Source organism: Heterodontus francisci, chromosome 4, assembly GCF_036365525.1.
Source record: "Heterodontus francisci isolate sHetFra1 chromosome 4, sHetFra1.hap1, whole genome shotgun sequence".
Lineage (NCBI taxonomy): Eukaryota > Metazoa > Chordata > Chondrichthyes > Heterodontiformes > Heterodontidae > Heterodontus > Heterodontus francisci.
The window spans coordinates 146932829-146956877 of record NC_090374.1 but is presented as its reverse complement, the minus strand read 5'-3'; the positions used below and the strand labels follow the sequence as shown (position 1 = coordinate 146956877).

The 24049-nt window shown below is 41.8% G+C and overlaps 1 protein-coding gene across 1 annotated transcript in view; it reads right to left on the bottom strand.

Annotated features, from left to right (window-relative positions):
* LOC137369284 (tudor domain-containing protein 7-like) overlaps positions 1–24049 on the bottom strand; it is a 155357-nt gene that overhangs the window by 110158 nt on the left and 21150 nt on the right. Inside the window, exons 3-4 of the mRNA XM_068030283.1 lie at positions 19259–19406; positions 13179–13395 (exon numbers count right to left, since the gene is read on the bottom strand). Coding sequence (XP_067886384.1) covers positions 13179–13395; positions 19259–19406 — 365 coding nt within the window. The remainder of the gene's footprint in view (positions 1–13178; positions 13396–19258; positions 19407–24049) is intronic.

The window sequence follows — 24049 nt, the reverse complement described above, 5'->3', positions numbered from 1 at the left end:
GTTTAAAAATCAATGTTCATGACAAAACTAATGTGCATTTTTGGCAGGTGGGGGCCGAGCATGATAACATTTGAGCATTCGACCTGCTCGCATGCATAACATTGTGTTTTTCTGAACTGAACTTCAGTTACCAAACATCAACACACCTGCTTGCAATACTTGAGCATGCAATACAGCAGGGGTTCCCGAACTGTGCTATGTATATCCCTCAGGATACACAAGACATCTCTGCCTAATGGCAGATTTGATTTGCTACTTCGTTTATTTATTACATTTTTATAACAGGTTACTTAGACGAAGGTTTAAAACTCTGCAGGATTTGATATATAAACTATGGCAGCTGGCTGAGTTTTGGGGAATCTACTCACATTTGGACCCAAATGTCAGACAGGGCTGTCAAGGTGATACCATTTGCTAGAAGATAGCTGTGTGAAAGTGGGTTTACATCATTTACTAGAATGAATCGAAGTATCATCAGTACCTTTGTGTAGAAGACAACTTCCAAATCAAAATATCACCAACACTCCAAACATCATGCGCCTATGCTTGATCAGACAACCTCACTCGCCACATTAATGGTGAGTAGTACGATTAAGCCACTGCTTAAACTGCATAAATGTATAACATTTTATACAACTTTTGGGCACTAAAGAGGTTAAATATTAAACCTGTATGCTGGTAAGGGTATGCAGCTAGCAGTAGATATGGAAAGGGGTACACAATAAGTCAAGTTTGGGAACCTCTGCTCTTCAGTTCTAACACACGTACATAGCTTTATATCATTCGCAAACATGGGCATCATTTCCCCAGCACCTACATCTACATTATTAATGAAGACAGGAAAAAGCTAAAGGTCCTAACATCTATCCCTCTGAAACAGCACCAACCAGTCTCCAAACAGATCCAAGTCCATTGACAACTTCGTCTACGGAGATTCAGCCAACCCTTAATTCACCATAGTAAATAACCAATAATTCAACAAAATTCCATCTTGCATATTTTGTGAGGTACTTTATCAAAGACGTTTGGAAATTCCAGCTGGATACTGTCCACCAGATTGCCCACATCATTAACTTGGTAACTTCTTCAAAAGATTCGATCAAATTCATAAAACACAACATTCTATACCAGAAATATAAACAAGAAAAGCTGGAAATATTCAGCAGATCTGGCAACATCTGTGGAGAGAGAAGCAGAGTTAACATTTCAGGTCAGTGACCCTTCTTCAGAACTGAAAAATATTAGAATTGTAAAAGATTTTAAGCAAGTAAAGTGGGTGGTGGGGCAAGAGATAACAACAGAGCTGCTGATCGGACAAGGTCATAGAGAATAACTGACCAGAGGTCATGGAGCAAAGGCAAACAGTATGCTAATGGTGTGCTGAAAGACAAAGCATTAGTACAGAGAGGGTGTTAATAGACTGTAAAGCACAAAGCACTCCAAGCACAAACATTAAATGTTTTTTTTAAACAAAACAAACAGTGGTAGGCACAGTAGAAACAAACTAAACACACTAAAAAAAAACTAAAATAAAATAACCAAATAAGAAAAAATAACTAAACATACAAAGGGGGGAGGGCCCATCATGCGCTGAGCATGACGGGCCCCCCTTTTTATGTTTAGTTACTTTTTCTTACTTGGTTATTTTATTTCAGTTTTTTTTTTAGTGTGTTTAGTTTGTTTCTACTGTGCCTACCACTGTTTGTTTTGTTTAAAAAAAACATTTAATGTTTGTGCTTGGAGTGCTTTGTGCTTTACAGTCTATTAACACCCTCTCTGTACTAATGCTTTGTCTTTCAGCACACCATTAACATACAGTTTTCCTTTGCTCCATGACCTACTGGTCAGTAATTCTCTGTGACCTTGTCCTATCAACACCTTCTCTTTTGTTATTCCTTGCCCCATCCCTGCTTGAATCTTTTACATTTCTAATATTTGTCAGTTCTGAAGAAGGGTCACTGATGTGAAACGTTAACGCTGCTTCTCTATCCACAGATGCTGCAAGACCTGCTGAGTATTTCCAGCATTTCTTTTTTTATTACAGATTTCCAGCATCTGCAGTATTTTGCTTTTATTCTTTTCCAGAAGCTGGTTTGAGAGTCCCTTATTATGCCTTCGCTATCCAAATGGGCTTTTAGGTGCCTGGCTCTGCTTGATCACCTTTTTATAAATGGTAACTATATTGGCATCCTTCCTGTCTTTGGGAACAGGTTAGTCGAGTGAATTATTGAAGATGTAGGCAAGGGACTCGCATAGCACCTGACCAATTCCTTTAAAGGACTCTTTGGTAAATGTCATCTGGACCAGCAGCCCAAAACACAGATTCATTACTCTATAATTTTAGGAACATAAGAATTATGAGACAACAAAAAACAGGATCTATATAGTTCCCTTTCTGCCATGCAGGTAGCTACATGGCACAAAAATAATGGAGTTGTTAACTAATCATAGCAATCATTTGTCATTAATAAGTCTGTAACAGTCTCAGGCCTTATGCGAGGAAAGCCCCAGTACTGACAGCTTTGGGAATCATAGGGTCAAAACTACCTGCATTTCCCAAGCATGCTATATTTACCATGTCATGTCTCAAACTACTTATCTACTGTCTCTCAAAAAGTTATTTTCAAAAAGAAATCCACCTAATTTGCACTTAAATGAACACTAAATGCTTCCACCATCTCTCAAGAGAGACTATTACATAGACTGACCACTTGCTCACTGAAACACTGTTTCCAGATTAGTTTTGAAGTTATCCCACTTCAAACACAGCCTTAGTCCTCTTGTTCCACTGTCCCGGACAGGATAGAAGAGCTTCTCATGGCCTACATGATCCAATTCCTCAAGAATCATAAAAACTGGAAACTTATCACCTGTCAGCCATCTCTTGTCCAGTGAGAAAATGCTCAATTTACATAAAATGACTCATTATCCAATCTGTCCATCCCTCACATCATTCTGGTTTCTCTCTTCAGTATCCTTTTAACAGCTGCAACATATCCTTTTTGTACTGTGTCAATGTTACGGTTCAGCATCACCTTCAAGAGTAAAGACAGATGCAAAGTACTAATTTTATACCTCTGCCGTATCAGAGTTACGAGTCTACAGCACAGAAACAGGCCATTCAACACAACATCTATGCCAGCACTCATGCTCCACTTGTGCCTCCTCCCACCAATCTTCATCTGAACCGATCGGCATATCCTTCGATTCCTTACTCTTTCATGTCTAGCTTCCCGTAAAATGCATCCATGCTATTTGCTTCAACCACTCCTATTGGTAGCACATTACACTCTTAACACTCCGGGTTAAGCAGGTTCTCAATTCCCTATTGGATTTATTACAGTCATAACACCACAAGACGTCTTTTGGCCCATCAAATTCTTGCTGGTTCTCTGTACAGCAAACCAGTCAGTCCCATTCCCCCGCTCTATCCCCACAGACCTGCAAGTTTATTTCCCTCAAGTGAAATCATTGATCATCTCTTCTTACACCACCCTTGCAGGCACCAAGTTCCAGGTCATGACCATTCGCTGCGTGAAAAACTTCTTCCTCACATCTCCCCTGCATTTTTTGCCCAAAACCTTAAATGTGTGTTCCCTAATCCTTCTACAGCCAGCTAATGGGAACAATTTATCTTGGTCTACTTTATCTAAGCTTGTCAGAATACTGTACAGCTCCATCAAATCGCCCCTCAATCTCCTTTGCTCCAAGGGGAACAGCCCCAGCTTCTCCATTAGCTTAAATCCCTCATCCTTGGAACCATTCTGGTAAATCTCCCCTGCACCTTCTCAAGGACCCTCACATCCTTCCTAAAGTGTGGTGACCAGAACTGGAAGCAATACTCTCATTGTGGCCTAACCAGAACTTTATAAAGGTTCAATACAACTTCCCTGCCCTTGTACTCAATACCTCTATTTATGAAACCCAAGATCCAATATGCTTTGATAACTACTCTCGCTATGTCCTGCCAGCTCCAAAAATCTATGCACATGAACCCCCAGATCTCTCTGTGCATGCTTCAGAACTGTGCCATTAAGCAAATATTGCCTCTCCCCTTCCCTTTTGCCAAAATGCATCATCTCATGCTTCTCTATTAAATTCCATCTGCCACTTGTCTGCCCATTCTGCGAGCCTATGTCCTATTACAGTCAATTGGTATCATCCTCAGTTTGCCACACCTCCAAGTTTGGTATCATTGGCAAATTTTACTCTGTATTCCAATATCCAAATTATGTCAAACAAGCAGTTGTCTTTGCACTGACCCTTGAGGAACACCACTGTCTACCAGCCTCCAGTCTGAAAACAACCATTTACCATGACTTGCTATTTTCTGTCCTTAAGCCAATTTGGCACAAGCCTCAACTTTGGTAACCAACCTTTTATGTAGTACTTTGTCAAACGTATTCTTAAAATCCATATAAACAACATCCATTGCATTGCCTTCATCAACCTTCTCTGTTACTTCATCAAAAAAAATCAATTAGATTAGTCAAGCATGATCGGCCTTTTACAAATCCATGCTGGCTCTCCTTGATTAACTCAAACCTCTCCAAGTGCCTGCTGATTTTTTCCCCAGATTACTGTTTCGAAAGCTTTACCCACCACTGATGTTGAACTGACCGGCCTTCAGTTGCTAGGAATGTCCTTACACCCTTTCTTGAATAAGGGTATCATATTTGCCATTCTCCAATCCTCTGGCACCTTCTCTGTATCTAGAGAAGATTACGGCAATCCCTTAGAACCATAGAAAAATTAAAGTACAGAAGGAGGCCATTCAGCCCACCATGCCAGCTGAACAAACTAGCCGCCTAATCTAATCCCACCTTCCAGCACCTGGTCCATAGCCTTGCCGGTTACAGCACTTCAGGTTGCATGTCCAGATACCTTTTAAATGAATTGAGGGTTTCTGCCTCCACCACCATTCCTGGCAGTGAGTTCCAGACACCCACCACCCTCTGGGTGAAAAAGCTTTTCCTCATGTCCCCTCTAATCCTTCTACCAATCACCTTAAGTCTGTGCCCCCGGTAATTGACCTCTCCGCTATGGGAAACAGGTCTTTCCTGTCTACTCTATCTAGGCCCCTCATAACATTAATTAAGTCGCTCCTCAGCCTCCTCTGTTCTAGGGAAAACAACTGTAGCCTATCCAATCTTGCCTCACAGTTGCAACTTTCAAGCCCTGGTAACATGCTTGTAAATCTCCTCTGTACTCTCTCCAGAGCAATTATGTCCTTTCTGTAATGTGGTGACCAGAACTGTGCGCAGTACTGCAGCTGTGGCCTAACCAGCGTTTTATATAGTTCCAGCATTACTTCCCTGCTTTTGTATTCTATTATTATTCTGTCCTTCTGCTGTTTGCACCCCACTTCCCTGAGCAAACTGGGATGCAAGCCATCCGGACCAGGCGAATTATCCACTCCAAGCATAGTCAGCCTTTCCAGTACATCCTGCCTATCAATTTTCACCCCAACCATTATCTGTACTATCGCGTCTTCAACCGTTATTTTGTCAGCATCCTCTTACTCAGTAAACACTGATACAAAGTACGAATTAAGTATTCTAGCCTTGCCCTGCACTTCGAAGCATATATCACCCTCTTTCTCCCTAACAGGACCCACCCCGCCTCTTACTACCCACTTACTATTTGCATGTCGAAAGATGATTTTTGGGTTCCCTATTAGGTTAACTGCCATCCGATTCTCATATTCTCTCAGACACTTATTTTCCTCGACTTTCCTTCTCAACTGGTTGTCGCTTGAAGAATTCACCCGACATGCATCGTACACTCTTTTTTTGTTTCATCATACTCTCTACCTTCCTCTTCATCCACGGAACCCTGGCTTTCGTTCCCTTACCTTTCCACCTTGTTGGAATGTACCTAACCTGTTTCTGAAATATCTCCTCCTTAAAGATCACCCATTGTTACATTACTGTTTTTCATTTAAGTCTTTGGTTCTATTTTAACTCGGTTAGATCCCCTCATTTCACTGAGGTTTGCACTCTACCAATTTAGAAATTCTACTTCAGATTGTTCCTTGCTTTTCTCCATTACTAATCAAACCTTATGATATGATCACTCTTACCTAAGAAGTGTTTCCCTGTCCCAGACACTTGATCTACTTGGCCCACCTCATTGCCCAGCACCAGATCCAGCAATGCTTCCTTTCTAGTTGGGCTGAGAACACACTGATGAAAGAAGTTCTCCTAAACACATTTCAGAAATTCCTACCCCTCCTTAACCTTTTCTCTAACATTATCCCAATCAATATTTGGGCAATTAAAGCCCCCCAATATCACCACCACTGTATATTTCTTGCACATCTGTGATTTCTCTGCAGAATTGCTCCCACCTCATTATTTGGAAGCCTATAAAATACCCTCCAGTAGCCTGATCATCCCCTTTTTGCTTCTCAGCTCTAACCAAATGGATTCTGTCTGTGCCCCCTCAAGGACATCCTCTCTTTTCAACACTAGGATGTCTTCCCTAATTAGTACTGCCACTCCACCTCCCTTTTTTTCTTCTCTATCTTTTCCTGAACACTTTGTATCCTTGAATATTAAGTGGCCAGTCCTCACAATTTTTAAGTCACATTCCCATTACATCATATTCACACACAGCTATTTGTCCTTGTAGCTCACCAACCTTATTCACCACACGTTGTGCATTTACATATATGCATTCTAAACCTATCTTGGTATTTCTTGTAGTCTTTCTTACACCCCTATCTAACATGGTACTACTTCCTTCTCCAGTACTAGCCAACACGCACTCCTTTATGCACCTCGTTCCTTTCTTCTACTTCATATGCTGCTGCCCTCCACCGCCAAGTTAGTTTAACTGTCCCCACCACACTAGCTAACACCCCCACAGGGACAATGGTCCCAGTCCTGTTGAGGTGCAACCCATCCTTTTTGAATAGGTGTCTCCTGCCTCAGAACTACACCCAATGTCACAACGCGGCACAGTGGTTAGCACAGCACCGGGTTCAATTCTGGGTACTGCCTGTGCGGAGTTTGCAAGTTCTCCCTGTGACCGCGTGGGTTTTCGCCGGGTGCTCCGGTTTCCTCCCACAGCCAAAGACTTGCAGGTTGATAGGTAAATTGGCCATTGTAAATTGCCGCTAGTGTAGGTAGATGGGAGGAAATATGAGATTACTGCAGGATTAGTATAAATGGGTGGTTGTTGGTCGGCACAGACTCAGTGGGCCGAATGGCCTGTTTCAGTGCTGTATCTCTAAATAAATAAATCTGAACCCCTCCCTCCTGTACCATGTTCAAGACACGCATTGATTCTCCCTATCACTACCGTCAATAGCTCGTGGCACTGGGAGTAATGCAGAGATTCTTACCGTTGAAGTCCAACCTTTTAACCTTCCTCCCTGGCTCCTGAAAATCTTACCTTAGGATCGCAATACCAGCTCTCTCATAAGTCGTTGGTATCAATGTGTATCAAAATTTCTGGCTCAATCCCTTCCCGCTGCAGAACATTCTGCACCCTCTATGTGATGTCCTTTACCCTGACACCAGGGAGGCAACACACCATGCGGGACTCATGACAGTTACAGAATTGCCTGGCTGTCCCTCTATTTATGGAATGTCCAGCCACAACTATTTCTACTCCTTGCTTTTCCCTCCTGCGCAGTCCTATGCCGACTGGTGCCATGTTTTGGACTGCACTCCATGGTGTTGTCACCCTCAGCAGTCTCCCATGCTGAGTAGCGGTTTGAGAGTGGCTCATATCACGAAGTTACCGACGCTTTCCCGACAGCCACCCATCTACTATCCTGAACTAACTATCTGGAGGGTGGCCATCTCTTGGAATGTACGATCTAGAAAACCTTCAAGCCTCCCTGACACTCTGCAGTGACTGCAGCTGCCCCTCAAGCTCGCAAAACCTCAGCTCAAGCTCAAGTAATTGGAGACTCTTCCTGCATACATGGTTTCCTCAAGACACAGGGGGAGGCAGTGGCAGAGTGGTATTATCACTGGACTAGTAACCCAGAGACATAGGGTATTGATCTGGAGACATGGGTTCGGATCCCACCACAGCAGAAGGTGGAATTTGAATTTAATTAATAAATCTGGATTTAAAAGCTAGTCTAATGATGGCCATGAAACCACTATCGATGGATGTAAAAACCCATCTGGTTCACTAATGTCCTTGAGGGAAGGAAATCTGCTGTCCTTACCTGGTCTGGCCTACATGTGACTCCAAATCCACAGCAATGTGGTTAACTCTTACATGCCCTCTGAAATGGCCCAGCAAGCCACTCAGTTGTACCTAACCGCTGCGAAGTCAATGAAAAGAAATGAAACCGGACGGACCACCCGGCATCGGCCTAGGCACCGGAAAGGACAACGGCAAACCCAGCCCTGTCGACCCTGCAAAGTCCTCCTTACTAACATCTGGGGGCTTGTGCCAAAGTTGGGAGAGCTGTCCCACATACCAGTCAAGCAACAACCTGACATAGTCATACTCACGGAATCATACCTTACAGACAATGTCCCAGACACTGCAATCACTATCCCTAGGTATATCCTGTCCCACCGGCAGGACAGATCCAGCAGAGGTGGCGGGACAGTGGTATACAGTAGGGAGGGAGTTGCCCTGCGAGTCCTCAACATCGACTCCGGACCCCATGAAGTCTCATGGCTTCAGGTCAAACAAGGGCAAGGTAACCTCCTACTGATTACCACCTACCGCCCTCCCTCAGCTGATGACTCAGCAGCTCCTCCATGTTGAACACCATTTGGAGGAAGCACTGAGGGTGGCAAGGGCACAAAATATACTCTGGGTGGGGGACTTCAATGTCCATCACCAAGAGTGACTCGGTAGCACCACTACTGACTGACCTGGCCAAGTACTAAAGGACATAGCTGCTTGACTGGGTCTGCAGCAGGTGGCGGGGGAACCAACGAGGGAAAAACATACTTGACCTTGACCTCACCAATCTGCCTGCCGCAGATGTTTCTGTCCATGACTGTATTGGTAGGAGTGACCACCGCACAATCCTTGTGGAGACGAAGTCCTGCCTTCACATTGAGGATACCGTCCCTCGTGTTGGGTGGCACTATCACCGTGCTAAATGGGATAGATTTCGAACAGATCTAGCAATGCAAAACTGGGCATCCATAAGGCGCTGTGGGCCATCAGCAGCAGCAGAATTGTACTCAACCACAATCTGTAACCTCATTGCCCAGCATATTCCCCACTCCACCATTACCATCAAGCCAGGAGAGCAACCCTGGTTCAATGAAGAGTGCAGGAGGGCATGCCAGGAGCAGCACCAGGCATACCTCAAAATGAGGTGTCAACCTGGTGAAGCTACAACACAGGACTACTTGCATGCCAAACTGCATAAGCAACATGCAATAGACAGAGCTAAGCGATCCCATAATCAACGGATCAGATCTAAGCTCTGCAGTCCTGCCACATCCAGTCCTGAATGGTGGTGGACAATTAAACAACTAACTGGAAGAGGTGGCTCCACAAATATCCCCATCCTCAATGATGGGGGAGCCCAGCACATCAGTGTGAAAGATAAGGCCGAAGCATTTGCAACAACCTTCAGCCAGAAGTGCCGAGTTGATGATCCATCTCGGCCCCCTCTGAAGTCCTCAGCATCACAAATGCCAGACTTCAGCCAATTCGATTCACTCCGCGTGATATCAAGAAACGACTGAAGGCACTGGATACTGCAAACGCTATGGGTCCTGACAATATTACTGAAGACCTGTACTCCAGAACTTGCCACACACCTAGCCAAGCTGTTTCAGTATAGCTACAACACTGGCACCTACCCGGAAATGTGGAAAATTGCCCAGTTTTGTCCTGTGCACAAAAAGCAGGACAAGTCCAACCCGGCCAATTACCACCCCATCAGTCTACTCTCAATCATCAGTAAAGTGATGGAAGGTGTCATCAACAGTGCCATGAAGCAGCACTTGCTTATCAATAACCTGCTCAGTGATGCTCAGTTTGGGTTCCGCCAGGGCCACTCAGCTCCTGACCTCATCACAGACTTGGTTCAAACATGGACAAAAGAGCTGAACTCAAGAGGTGAGGTGAGAGTGACTGCCCTTGACATCAAGGAAGCATTTGACCAAGTATGGCATCAAGGAGCCCCAGCAAAACTGGAGTCAATGGGAATCAGGGGGAAAACTCTCTGCTGGTTGGAGTCATACCTAGCGCAAAGGAAGATGGCTGTGGTTGTCGGAGGTCAATCATCTGAGCTCCAGGACATCACTGCAGGAGTTCCTCAGGGTAGTGTCCGAGGCCCAACCATCTTCAGCTGCTTCATCAATGACCTTCCTTCAATCAGGTCAGAAGTGGGGATGTTCGCTGATGATTGCACAATGTTCAGCACCATTCGTGATTCCTCAGATACTGAAGCAGTCCGTGTAGAAATGCAGCAAGACCTGGACAATATCCAGGCTTGGGCTGATAAGTGGCAAATAACATTCATGCCACACAAGGACCATCTCCAACAAGAGAGAATCTAACCATCTCCCCTTGACATTCAATGGCATTACCATCGCTGAATCCCCCACTAACAACATCCTAGGGGCTACCATTGACCAGAAACTGAACTGGAGCAGTCATATAAATACCATGACTACAAGAGCAGGTCACAGGCTAGGAATTCTGCGGCGAGTAACTCACCTGACTCCCCAAAGCCTGTCCACCATCTACAAGGCACAAGTCAGGAGTGTGATGGAATACTCGCCACTTGCCTGGATGGGTGCAGCTCCAACAACACTTAAGAAGCTCAACACCATCCAGAACAAAGCAGCCCGCTTGATTGGCACCCCATCCACAAACATTCACTCCCTCCACCACCGACGCACAGTGGCAGCAGAGTGTACCATCTACAAGATGCACTGCAGCAATGCACCAAGGCTCCTTCGACAGCAACTTCCAAACCCACGACCTCTACCACCTCGAAGGACAAGAGCAGCAGATGCATGGGAACACCACCTGCAAGTTCCCGTCCAAGTCACACACCATCCTGACTTGGAACTATATCGCCGTTCCTTCACTGTCGCTGGGTCAAAATCCTGTAACTCCCTTCCTCACAGCACTGTGGGTGCAGCAGTTCAAGGCAGCTCACCACCACCTTCTCAAGGGCAATTAGGGATGGGCAATAAATGCTGGCATAGCCAGTGACGCCCACATCCCATGAATGAATTAAAAAAAACATGAAGTGTTCTGAAATTCACGGCACAGGAATTGCAAGCAACAGGTCTCAGCTGCCCATCCATGATCTTAAATAAAACTCTTCCTTCTTTTAAAAAGTAGGTAATTCTTTAAACGATGTACTAATGTTAATTATTAGTGCCTGCAAGTAGACGTTTTTTCCCCCCCCCATACCTACCGTATTGAATACTTCCATCATCATGAAGACCTTTTTCAGGTCATCCCTGTGCCTTTTCTTTTCTGGAGAAAAGAGCCCCAGCCTTTTCAGACTTACCCGCTAAGTATACACGCACAGTTCTGGTATTACAATGAATCTTTTTTTTTTGCACCTTTGTTTATGCCTCTAGGTTCGTTTTATAATAACAAAATATCAAGTCCAATTCTCAAATCCAAATCATTAATGTAAATTGTCAACAGCAGTCCCAGCACTGATCCCTGAGGAACACCATGTCCCACCTTTTGCCAATCTGAGTAACTATCTTTAACTTCTACTCTTGTTTTCTAGCCAGCTCACCAGCCATTCTACTACCTGTCCCGACTCCACATGGTCTGGCATTAGAGTTGAGTCGATATCTATTTTAAACCGTACGATGTTATGATCGCTATTGTCTAGATGTACCCCTACAATTAGTTCTCTTATATGGTCTCATTCATTTTCCATTAATAGATCCAGTACTGATTCCTCTCGTTTGACTTCTTACATATTGGATAAGAAAATAGTCCTGAACACAGTGTAACAACTCCATTCCATTTTCCCTTTTCCCTACCAGTTTATTTGGCGCAGTTGCAATCTTCTATGGTTATTTTAGGTCTTTTACTCATTTCATACAGTTGCCTACATATGTCTTCCTCCATTTCTCTTCCATTACTGGGTGGTCTGCAGAATAATCCTATTAACATAATCGATCCCTTGTTAACCTTCATCTCAATCCAGTGGAAAACTTACAAAAAGTTAATTTTACTTCAAGTTCACCTTAATGTTACCGAAATCAGGGGAAAGTGTCAGTTCTGGTGCAGAACATACTTGCTACATTAATACTGATCATAAATTTTAGACTTCTCCGCAACCCCGCCTCCCACCACCCCCCTGATGCAAGTTATTTATTCCATCAACTAAACTGAAAACTTCTCCAATTTATTCCCTAACTTTTCTGGTGTAGATAGTCCTTCGATAGCTTCTCGAAGAAACAAATCTTACAAGCCTAAAAAGCATATAGTAGCTATCTGTTCAAACAGGGGGGAAAAAAAGGGTTGTGTTGAAAGAACTGTTCCAGTTCCATATTCTCATGTAGCTTCCAGCAAATGTCATTGGGTCGCAAATCAGGAGCAGGAACACAAAGTGATTCCCTTCCCCACATTCTTCAGGAATGTTGAAGCTAATTACAACGCCTCTCCACAAAAGCAAAATACTGCAGATACTGGAAATCTGAAATAAAACAGAAATGCTGCAAATTTTCAGCAGGTCTGGCAGCATCTGTGGAGAGAGAAACAGTGTTAACATTTCAGGTCTTTGACCGCTCATCAAAACCTGAAACGTCACCTTGTTTCTCTCCACAAATGCTGCCAGAGCTACTGAATATTTCCAGCATTTTCTGGTTTTAATCATACAATACCTCTCTACCCGTTTCATAGGCAAAAACAGTTCACTCAACAAAGAATAGGCTTAAATGTAGAACATCGCTGATGTGGTTAATTTACCCAGTCAGCAAGTCAAAGAAATTAGTCAGCAACATTTTTTAATCGCTCCCTTCAGTCAAAGTTTCGAAAACATGAGCTGACGTAACACTAGAGGTTGGTTTTATTTGCAAAGATGTCGACCAATTGTGACCCTGCTTGATTTCTGCAACCTTCAGGACTATCTGTCCCTGTTATTTTTGCTTTCACAAGAAATAATCTACCAAACTAAATATTTAGCTATTCACTCTGATGCACGAGGTTCCCAGCAAACCTTTTAATGCACTGTACATCATACTAAATATTACCTATTGATTGTAACAGACAGAGGTTTACGAATTGAAGCATCCTTAGGTACACCAGCAACTGGTGCATGCACTTTAGAATCTGAAAGCATCTCTCTTCCCAAGCCAGTCTTTGCTCCTTGCGCACTTCCTCTTCCTCTTGTAGAGCTAGATGTCCTCCGGCCCCCTTTTACTGGCTGGTTAGTATACTCTGGTTGCCTTAAAGTTGCTTTAGGTTTTCCTAAAGGAAGGAGAGTGGTACATTATTAAGTGGAAAGATAATCGTGGATCTTAACAAGCCAGACGCAAACATATTCTACAAACTACGAGGATAAGCTTCGATCACCAATAGCGAGAATTACGTGGTAGACTTAATGTGTTTCCTGACATAAATTAGTTCACAATGTCAAGATAGTGGTTTCAACCTATGCTCCGTAAATCGCAACTTCAAAATACTACTTCTATCCTTTCCCACCATTACTCCTTCCCCACGAGAAATTGGATACCTTATTAATTATGCCTGAATTGTAGTGACCACTTGCATGAACATCCATCCAGACAGTTTCAAAAAAAGAGTCAACCAGATGGAGGTGATTTATGAAGGATGCTTGCAATCAAGCCTGCAATCTATTCTAATTTGTGTTTTACATCTATTATAATAATTATTCAGTAATGCTCCAGAAATGGGCAGAAGATTCAACATGGATTATCAATTCTACAAAAATGCTGGATTTTTATACTGTAAAACTTCCTCAAATACTAAAACTATAATAGAAATCACAATGTACAAAAGCATACCTTTAAAAGTAAAGAAACAGCAAAGATGTTAGCTCAAAAAGGTATAAAAAAATTCTACTAGAACTAGAGATTAAGTCCCAAACTAAATGGGAAGGACTACTAAAAATAAAGTCAAATGAATGCTGCCATGCTAAACTAAGATGAAACGAAAATAAATCTAACACCCCACAAGCAGACTATCTAGCAATGGCTGGCAAAATGAATACCTGCCACCAAGCTGGGTATAACCCAAACTAACGCCAATAGAATCCAACTTACATGGAGGATAAACAGAAGCTAATAGAAAAAATAAAAAGCGGCCTAACAGCGACTGGAACGGAACAAGAGGATCTCAACATAGGATGAAGCACCTCAAGTTCCTACCTTAAGGGAGCCTTCTGTAAACCACCTGCACTTTGTGTATAAGAGTACAGTAATTGAAACCAGATATGCAGGAATTTCATCCAAAATAGCCAGTGTACATAGTTTAACCTGACAGATTTATTTCAAATCCAAATGATCCAGGCAGATCATAATTGCAGCAAACAGCATAAAAAGATCAGAACCAGCAAATGGCTGTAAACAAAAGGTGAATTAGATGCTCGAGATGACTATAATGGATTTCTGACAGGGAGGTGCAAAACACAATGAAGTGTTGATTAATGATCTAATCTGATTGCTGCAGTTATTTTCACCTCTGCAAGTGTTAAAACCTAGCAACTCAAACATAAAAAAATGAACTTGCATTTATATAGTGTTTTTCATATAATCAGGATAGACAAAGTGCGATATGGCCAAGCAAGCTGATTTGAAATAAAAGCAAAATACTGCAGATGCTGGAAATCTGAAATAAAAACAAGTAATGCTGGAACCACTCAGCAGATCTGGCAGCATCTGTGGAAAGAGCAGAGTTAACGTTTCGGGTCAATGACCCTTCTTCGGAACTGACAAATATTAAAATTGTCACAGGTTATAACCTGACCCGAAACGTTAACGCTGCTTCTCTTTCCACAGATGCTGCCAGACCTGCTGAGTGGTTCCAGCAAGTTTATTTGAAATGTTGTCATTGTTATAATATTGGCAAATGCAGCAGCCAATTTGTGTGCAGCAAGATTCCACACCAGCAATGAGACAAATGATCATAATCTATTTTTAGTGGAGCTGGTTGAGGAACATGGCCAGGGCATGCAAAGAACTCCCCTGCTACTCTGAATAGTTCCACATGAGCTTAGTTCAATGAATGGGACCATGATGTGGGAAACACAAAGAACTTTGCCACATGCCCTTATACATAAATCTGAATACTCAGGTCTCTAGAGATGCAAACATGATAAATACAGTGAAATACCTTATTTGTCCCTCCCACTGGTAAATGAAGAATATTTTGGGTTTTTTCTTTATACATACAGTCTCCTTACTCCACATTCACAATATTGTGATCCAGCTCAGCCTCCTGGGCCCATAGAAGCAAGATGTCATGCAAACAATTAACTTACAAGCTAGAACAGGCAAAACCAGTTCTAATTTTACCACATTTCAATAGATCTATAATGGAACTTCAAAAATTAAGTGTTAAAACTGAATAGAACAGTAAAAATCTCCACTTTTCTAATGAAAGCTACTTCAGAAATGAAGGATTGGACAAGGCCCTCTTAAAACAGCGGGGTTAGTCATGAAAAATTCATTGCTTGAAGACTGTCGCAAAAAAAGGGAACAGCGGATACTCCCCATGGCATATGTAAATATTGAGAAATGTATGCTATTAGGACTGCATGTATAAGAGAGAGAGATCTTACAAATCGGAGGTCTGTCGTGTTTGCCACAAAAGGGCCACTGAGACATCAGAAGGGGAAATGACTGAGTCCAGGGTCGAGGTCCAGTCAATTATGGATCCAAACCAAGTGCCCAATAGTAAAATATATATTGGTGGAATGCTTACCTCTATAATCCACTTAACAATACAGCATCTTATAATATGATGCATGTGTATTTGGCATTCATATAAAGAATGACTTCCAGCAATCCACATCAAGAAAGTGTGTTCCAAGGATGGTTTGAAATAAGAGAAGACTGGGAGGAATGTTCACGAGAACACCAACTCAGAAGGTGAGGTTCGAGCTTATTAAGAGCTAGCACTGATTTGTAAAAGGCAGGTGGCGGCTTTGTAAAAGGAACTTGTCTAACTCAATTACATTTTTTGATGAACTAACAGAGAAGGTTGATGAAGGGGAAAAAAGTAGATGCTGTCTATATAGATTTTAAGAAAGGGTTTGACAAACTACCACATAAAAGGCTGGTTACCAAAATTGCTGACCGTGAAATAGGAAGGTCAGTGTCAGCTTGGATAAAGATTTGGCTTAAGGACAGAAAACAGTGAGTCGTGCTCAGTGGTTGTTTTTCAGACTGGAGGATGGTAGACAGCAGCGTTCTCCAAGGGTCAGTACTAGGACCGCTGCTTTTTTTTGACATACATAAATGACTTGGATATTGGAATATCGAGTAAAATTTAAAAATTTGCCGAGGATACCAAACGTCAAAGTATGGCAGGCAATGCGGATGATACCAATGAAATGCAACAGGACACTGATAGGTTGGCAGAATGGGCAGACAAGTGGCAAATGGAATTTAAACAGAGAACTGCAAGGTGATGCACTTTGGCAAAAGGGATAGGGAGAGACAATACAGACTAAATGGTACAGTTCTAAAATTGTGCAGGGACATAGGGACCTGCGGGGGTGGGTCATGTGCATAGGTCTTTGAAGGGTGCAGGACATATTGAAAGAGTAGCTGGCAAAGCATTTGGGATCTTGGGCTTCATAAATAGAGGTAATGAGTACAAAAGCAGGGAGGTTCTGCTGAACTTTTATCAATCTCTCTATAGGCCACAACTAGAGTATTGCGTCCAGTTCTCGTCACCACACTTTAGAAAGGATGTGAGGGTCCTTGAGAGAGTGCTGAGGCGATTTACAACAATGGTTCCAGGTATGAGGGATTTTAACTATAAAAGGTTAGGTTGGAGAAGCTGGTGGTGTTCTCCTTGGAGCAAAAGGAGATTGAGGGGAGATTTGATAGGTGTACAAGATTATGACAGGTTTAGAGAAGGGAGACAAAGATAAGCTGTTCCCATTAGCTGGTCACAAGAATGAGGGAACACAGATTTAAGGTTTTGGGCAAGAGATGCATGGGGATGTGAGAAAGAATTTTTTTTACGCGATTGGTTATGACCTGGAACTTGGTACCTACGAGGGTGGTGGAAGCGGAGATGATCGATGATTTCAAAAGGAAATTGTATGGGCTCCTGAGGGAAAGAAACTTGCAGTGTATGGGGATAGAGTGAAGGAATGGGACTGACTGGATTACTCTACATAGGGCCACCATGGATTCTATGGACCGAGTGGCTGCCTCCTGTGCCGTAATGACTCTTGACCCAAAGGAGAAAGAGAAAGCCACATCTTGATAAGCACCAGATGAATGAGACATTGGAAAGTAATGAACTTATTACAAGTGACACAAGTCACAAGTTGCCTGTATCCCAAAATACCAACTGTCCATATACAAGTACAAAGACTGCCACAGGTGAAGGTTCCCCAAACTGCCTGGACAGCTTAATTTCACACCAACAGAAGGACCCCACGTTCTTGGTGTAAACTGAGCCATTGGTTGGATCAGATCAGGCAGGCAGCACTTGATTTAAACTGTGGCCTATGCATCTGCATTGCTGTCACCATGAGCATTAAAGCACCTACGTGCAGAGCTCTGCCACTACAGACAAGTTTGAAATATTTTTGAAGGTAGCCTCACCCATTTTTCAATTTAAAAAAAAAATTAGCTTCAACTTGGGCAGTAGCCCAAGGGGTACAAGGTGGCCTCCCCAATAGATTATATAAAGGTGTGCTTCAGAGACAGAAGGCGACTTGAGTCTGGAAACTGCTTTGCTGCGACACAAAATCACAAGACAGCGACTTTATATGCAAGATTTTGTGTTCCTGGCCATAGCAATCCTCTTAATAACTTAACAGTTCCAAATATAGCAAAAGCATGGTTATCCGCACTTTACCAACTGGCAAGCTCTATTATCCGGAATTTACCTGGGAATTCAGGTTGTCATATGGATTAGAAATTCTACCTTGCCTTAGTGACTGGTTCCCCATTCACTATAATGGGATTCTTGGCCCCTGCAGTCAGAACTGTCTTGCTCCAGAGTTTCGTGTCAAATCTCTACCGGGGATGGCTCACTGGAAAGGGCCGACTCTCCTACATACTATTCACTGACCCCAACGGATTAAGGAGAAACTAAGAATTGGCTTTTCCAATGCCGGGTCCTAGGTACCCTTCGCTATCTTGGCAACCGCCTTGATAAGTACAACTCTTGATTAACTGAAATTTTTGCTTATTTGTTGCCTCTCATGTCCGGCACATGCCAGATAAAGCTTTTACTGAACAATCAACCAGATGATTCAACTGCCAGCACCAATTAAATGGCTCAAAATTCCAAACTCTCAACTCACTGTGTTTACAAAGTAGGCAGCTATCACATTGAGTTCTAAAACAGAACTGTGAAGATCCCAGGAGTGAAGGAGGCGAGTTACATATATATTGCTAGCAGACTCTGCACAGTCTGGAACTTAGTCAAGGCTCAGGCACCTCCCCTGGATTCTGCACTATTGCATCTCAACTTATTGAGCTACATCATATGCAGTTTGCATAATCCTAACATTTAGATTATCTTTGCATTTAAGCTTTGGTGCACCATGAAATTCCTATTAGGGAAAAATTATGAAATTCATCTGTTTTGAACAAAACAAGAAATAAAGTAGCTATTGTAACTATGAATGTTCTGAGAATGTGAAAGGCACTATAGAAATGAAAGTTCATTTGTTATCTGCCATTTGGAGATTAAACAAATTAATTCCACTTGTAAGCACATTGATCGAAGCCCTTTGGATTGAAACGCTGGATGATTGTGACAATTCAGAACCAAGGCTGCCACACAATACTGGATAAATTTTACAATCTAGCTTTGACACAAATTTGCAACAGAATCTTCCAAACTGAAAATAGTTGTATATTTTGATTAAAATATTTACAGCCAATCCTGTGAAAAACTTCAATATATATTGGATAATTTGTCTGAAACTAGTGGGTTTTTATAACCAAAATGGCGGCACGAGATCACAGTCATTTTATGACCTGAAAGTTGATGTAAAGATCTGGCATCTTCAAATCTGTTATGTGCCTTGACAAACTCAGCTTCAACAAAGCTTGCAAATCACTCTTTCCAGAAGGCTTCACTTACTAAAAGGTTCACAAGGCTGCAGTAGACTTACCAACTTGCGTTGCTGGTGGGACACGTTTTAGTCGTAATTGGGAATTTACCAATGTTTGCCCACCATGCCTCTTCTTAGGACTTCGCTGACGGGCTACCAGTTTAGCAATGTGTGCAATTTCATTGTTTATAGTCGCAAAACAAACTGCCTATGGATGAAACACAAAAAATAAAGTTTCATTACCGGGCTTCTTTTTACGAAAGCCTTTTAATGATCTGTCTAATTCTGCTTTCTGAAGCAAGACCCAAAATCTACTTATACTTTCGATAACTATATTAAGAACCTTATTATGGTCTTGCACATCCTGATGCCACATTTGTGTCAGCTTCCTTCTTCAACACAAGAACAGTGCATGACAAATAGGAGCTAGAGTAGTCCATTTGGCCCTTAGAGCCTGCTTTGCCATTCAATTAGATCATGGCTGATCTTCTACCTCAACTCCAGCAACCCAATATCCCTCAATATCCTAAAATATAAATCGACCTCTGTCTTGAATATACTCAACAACTGAAAATCTACAGCTCTCTGGGATAGAGAATTCACAAGATTCACAACCCTTTCATTGAAGAAATTTATCCTCCTCCAAGTCCTAAATGGCTGATCCCTTATTCTGAAACCTTGACACTGTGTTCTCAGCATCTATGTTGTCAAACCCCTGAAGAATTTTATATTTCAATTAGATCACCTCTCTTTGTTCTGAACTCTGGGGAATATCGGCCTAGTCTACTCAATCTCTCCTCACAAGACAATCCCCTCATCTCAGAAACCAGTCTATTGAACCTTCGCTGCACTCCCTCCAGAGCAAATATGGCCCTCCTTAGGTAAGCAGGCCAAAACTTCAGAGTCCTCCAGGTGTGATCTCACCCATGTCCTGTATAATTGTAATATGACTTCTTTATTCTTATACTCCAATTCTTGGTAACAAAAGCTAATGTACCATTTGCCTTCCTAATTGCTTGCTGTACCTGAATGCTAGCTTTGTGATTCATGTACGACACCCAGGCCCCTTTGAATGCATACATTTCCCAATCTCACCATTCAAAAAATGTTCTGCTTTTCTATTTTCGTAACAAAGTGGAAAACATCACATTTTGTCAAATTGCATTCCACCTGCCATGTTCTTGCCCATTCACCCAACCTGTCAATATCTCTCTGCAGCCTCTTTGCGTCCTCCTCACCACTCACTTTCCCACTTTGTATCAGCAGCAAACTTGGAGACATTCCACTCAGTTCTCTCATCGAAGTCATTAATATTGACTGTAAACAGTTGAAGCCCCAAGTACTGATCCCTGTAGTACCATGCTAGTTACAGCCTGCCAACCCAAAAATGTCTTGTTTGTTTCTCCTCTGTTTTCTGTTCATTAACCAATCCATTAGTCGCAATCCCATGATTCCCAATTTTTGTAATCCTCATGTGGCACCTTCTCAAAAGCTTTTGAAAATCCAAATACACTACATCCACTGGTTCCCCATAATCTACTCAGCTAATTTTAACCTGGGAAAAGAACCTCAACATATTTGTCAAACATGATTTCCCTTTCATAAATCCATAGAGAATCATGATATGATTAGGCAGATTCAACAAGTGTATTGTTACCATATTCCTAATAATAGATTCTAGCATTTTCCCTGCTACTGATGTCAGAATAACGGGCCTAGAGTTTCTTATTTTCTTTCTCTCTCCTTTCTTAAACAAGTAGGGTTATGTTTGCTACATTCCAATCTTTGGAAACTGTTCTAGAATTTAAAGAATTCTGTGAAGATTGAAACAAGTGCATCCACTATCTCTGCAGTTACTTCATTTAAAACTCTAGGATATGCAGGTCCAGTAGATTTATTGACTTGCAATCCCATTAATTTCTTTACTAATACTGATATAAGTTACTCATTCTTGTCGCACCCTTGGTTCCCATTATTTCCAGAATGTCTTGTGTCTTCTACCGTAAATACAAAGTACTTGTTTAATGTCTCTGCCGTTTCCTTATTCCCCATTGTAATCACACCTGTCTCTGCCTCATGGGGAAATCTAAAACTCTGGGGTATAGTTTCAGAAGAGGTTGCCCACTGAGATGAGGAGGAACTTCTCTCAGAGGGTCATGAATCTTTGGAATTCTCCACCGTGGACAGCTCAGGAGGTTGAGTCATTGAACATATTCAAGGCTGAGATGGCCAGATTCTTTAACTGTAGAGAAGTCAAGGACTTTGGGGAATAGGCAGGAAAGTGGATTCAGGCCAAGATCAGATCAGCCATGATTTTAGAAGGCTCAAGAGGCTGTATTGCCTGCTCTTGGGGAAGACAAGGTCATAATGGTAATGTCACTGGACGAGTAACCCAGAAACCTAAGCTAATACTCTGGGGACACTGGTTCAAATCCCACTATGGCATCTGGTGGAATTTAAATTCAACTAGTTAATTAAAAAAATCTGGAATTGAAAGCTAGCCATCAGTAATGATGACCATAAAACTACCATTGATTGTTGTAAAATCCCATCTGGTTCGCTAATGTCCCTTAAGGAAGGAAATCTGTTGTCCTTACCTGGTCTGGACTACATGTGATTCCAGACCCACAGCAATCTAGTTGACTCTTAACTGCTCTCTGAATTCAGTTGTCAAGGGCAATTAGGGATGAGCGACAAATGCTGACCTTGCCAGGAACGTCCACATCCCATGAAACGAATAAAAAAAAATTATGCTCTTATTTAATGGACCCACCTTTACTTTCACTAATCTCTTCCTATTTACAAACGTATGGAAACGTTTACAATCTGTTAGGCTTCGTCAGTCAACTCATTCTCTTCTTTCTTTCCATACCAAGCTCTTGGTTCTCTTTTGCTTAAGTCTAAAATGCTCAGCTTTTTTGGCAACATTATAAGCCTCTTCCTTTTATCTACTATCACCTTTAACTCCTCTAAGCCAAGGTTCTACCACTTTTTTAGTGGGTTTTTTGTGCTATAAGGGAATGTATATTTTTTGCAAATTATGAATTAATTCTTTAAAATGTTTACCATCCTATTTTTTAATCTAGTTTCCCCAGTCTACTTTAGCCAACTTGCTCCTCATACCTACACAGTTTCTTTTGTTTAGATTTAAGACACTAGTTTCAGACTTAACAATATCACTTTCAAACTTAATGTAAAATTATATCATATTATGGTTCCTCCTCCCTAGATGGCCCTTTACTTCAAGGTTATCAATTAACCCTCTCATTGCGCAATACTAGATTGAAAATTGCCTGTTCCCTAGTTGGTTCCTTGACATACTCATTTCGAAAACTATCTTGTATACATTCCATGAACTTGCCCTCTACACTATTACTGCAAATTTGGTTTGTCCAGTCTCTACGTAGATTTAAGTACCACGTGATTACTGTATTACATGCACCTCTAATTCCTTACTTCATACAGCCAAATTTAATCTGGTCCTATACTACAGACACAGTTAGGGGGCCCAGTAATAATTCCCACCAATGTTTTTTGTCCCTTGCTGTTTCTTAGCATATTCTTATACCCACATTTATAATGTAAATTGGTCATACTCCCAAAATCGTGCCTCAGTTTTGTATCTTGCAGCTCCTCAGCCTGTACTGTAGAGGAATTCTATCCTCCAAACAACTCCCCTGTTTTCTGTTGAAAAAGCTATATAAATTGCAGTTGTTCCTTTATAGCTCCACAGGCAATGGCAGCCCCCTGTACTTTGCCAAAATGATAATTCTTGATGTGTGATCTGAGAGTATCAGACTATTCAATCGTGTGTGCATCACAGCTGAGTCTAACTCTGCCCTCACCTCATAGTTGCCAACAGGCACTAGTGGACAGTAATCAGAAGCACAAGCTTTGAGTGATTATTTTCTTTCCCCAGCTTGTGAATACGAAACAGCCATATCAATTAAGTTAATTAATTCAGCACTCATTGATGAATGAAACATTCTTGGTCTATATAGCTTAGTATCAATATATTTCATCGTTATTCCCCTCTCCCCTTCATTTTTTCAACTTCCCTATTTTTCTGAAAGAGAAAACTTCTTGTTGGGGTATAATCCCATAGATTAAGGTGCCCTCCGGTACCTCATCCAAGAATCATTTTTCATGTGATTCTACAAAGCAAATGTCAGCTGGCTATTGCACCGCAGGCACCTTGTAGCCAAGTTTATTTTGGTCTACACTGATGTCTACATAAGGGGATGACTTCCAGCATAGACTTGAACAGAGATCAGATGTAAGGACTCCTAGCCAGTTTTCCCCCTTCCCAGCTAAAGGTTATTGATGCCAATGTAAATTACTCACTATACCATCCTTGCTGTGATTATTGAACTGAGCACAGACTGACTGAACCTGGAAAGCTCCTGCCCTACTTAGCAAAGCTGCCCACTATCCTATTCAGTTGAACCACTGGGAAAATCTATCTTTACAGTTTTTGAGACACAAAATATTCATCTTCAAGGAAAACTACAGAAGTAGTAAATAACTAACTTGTAATTCATTGTAATTTCAACTTGGACCTAACCTCGCACCCACACCATGCTTCGAAAATGGACCACAAAAGGTCAAATTAAGCATATTAAGAATCAAAATCTCCTTAAATTAACAAAATAGGCTTCAATGATTGGCTTGGATTGTTTTGAACTTCCTTTAGCATGAAATATGTGTTTTTTTTCCCCTGCAAATCCTTTTAACTTAAAGGTTTTGCTTAGTTCTTGAAACAGGTTAAAAGGTATTTGAAACACCAATTTAAAGAATAATTTCTGTCTGGCTTGTACTGTGTTTAACGCTCAATTTAAAACAAAAATAAAA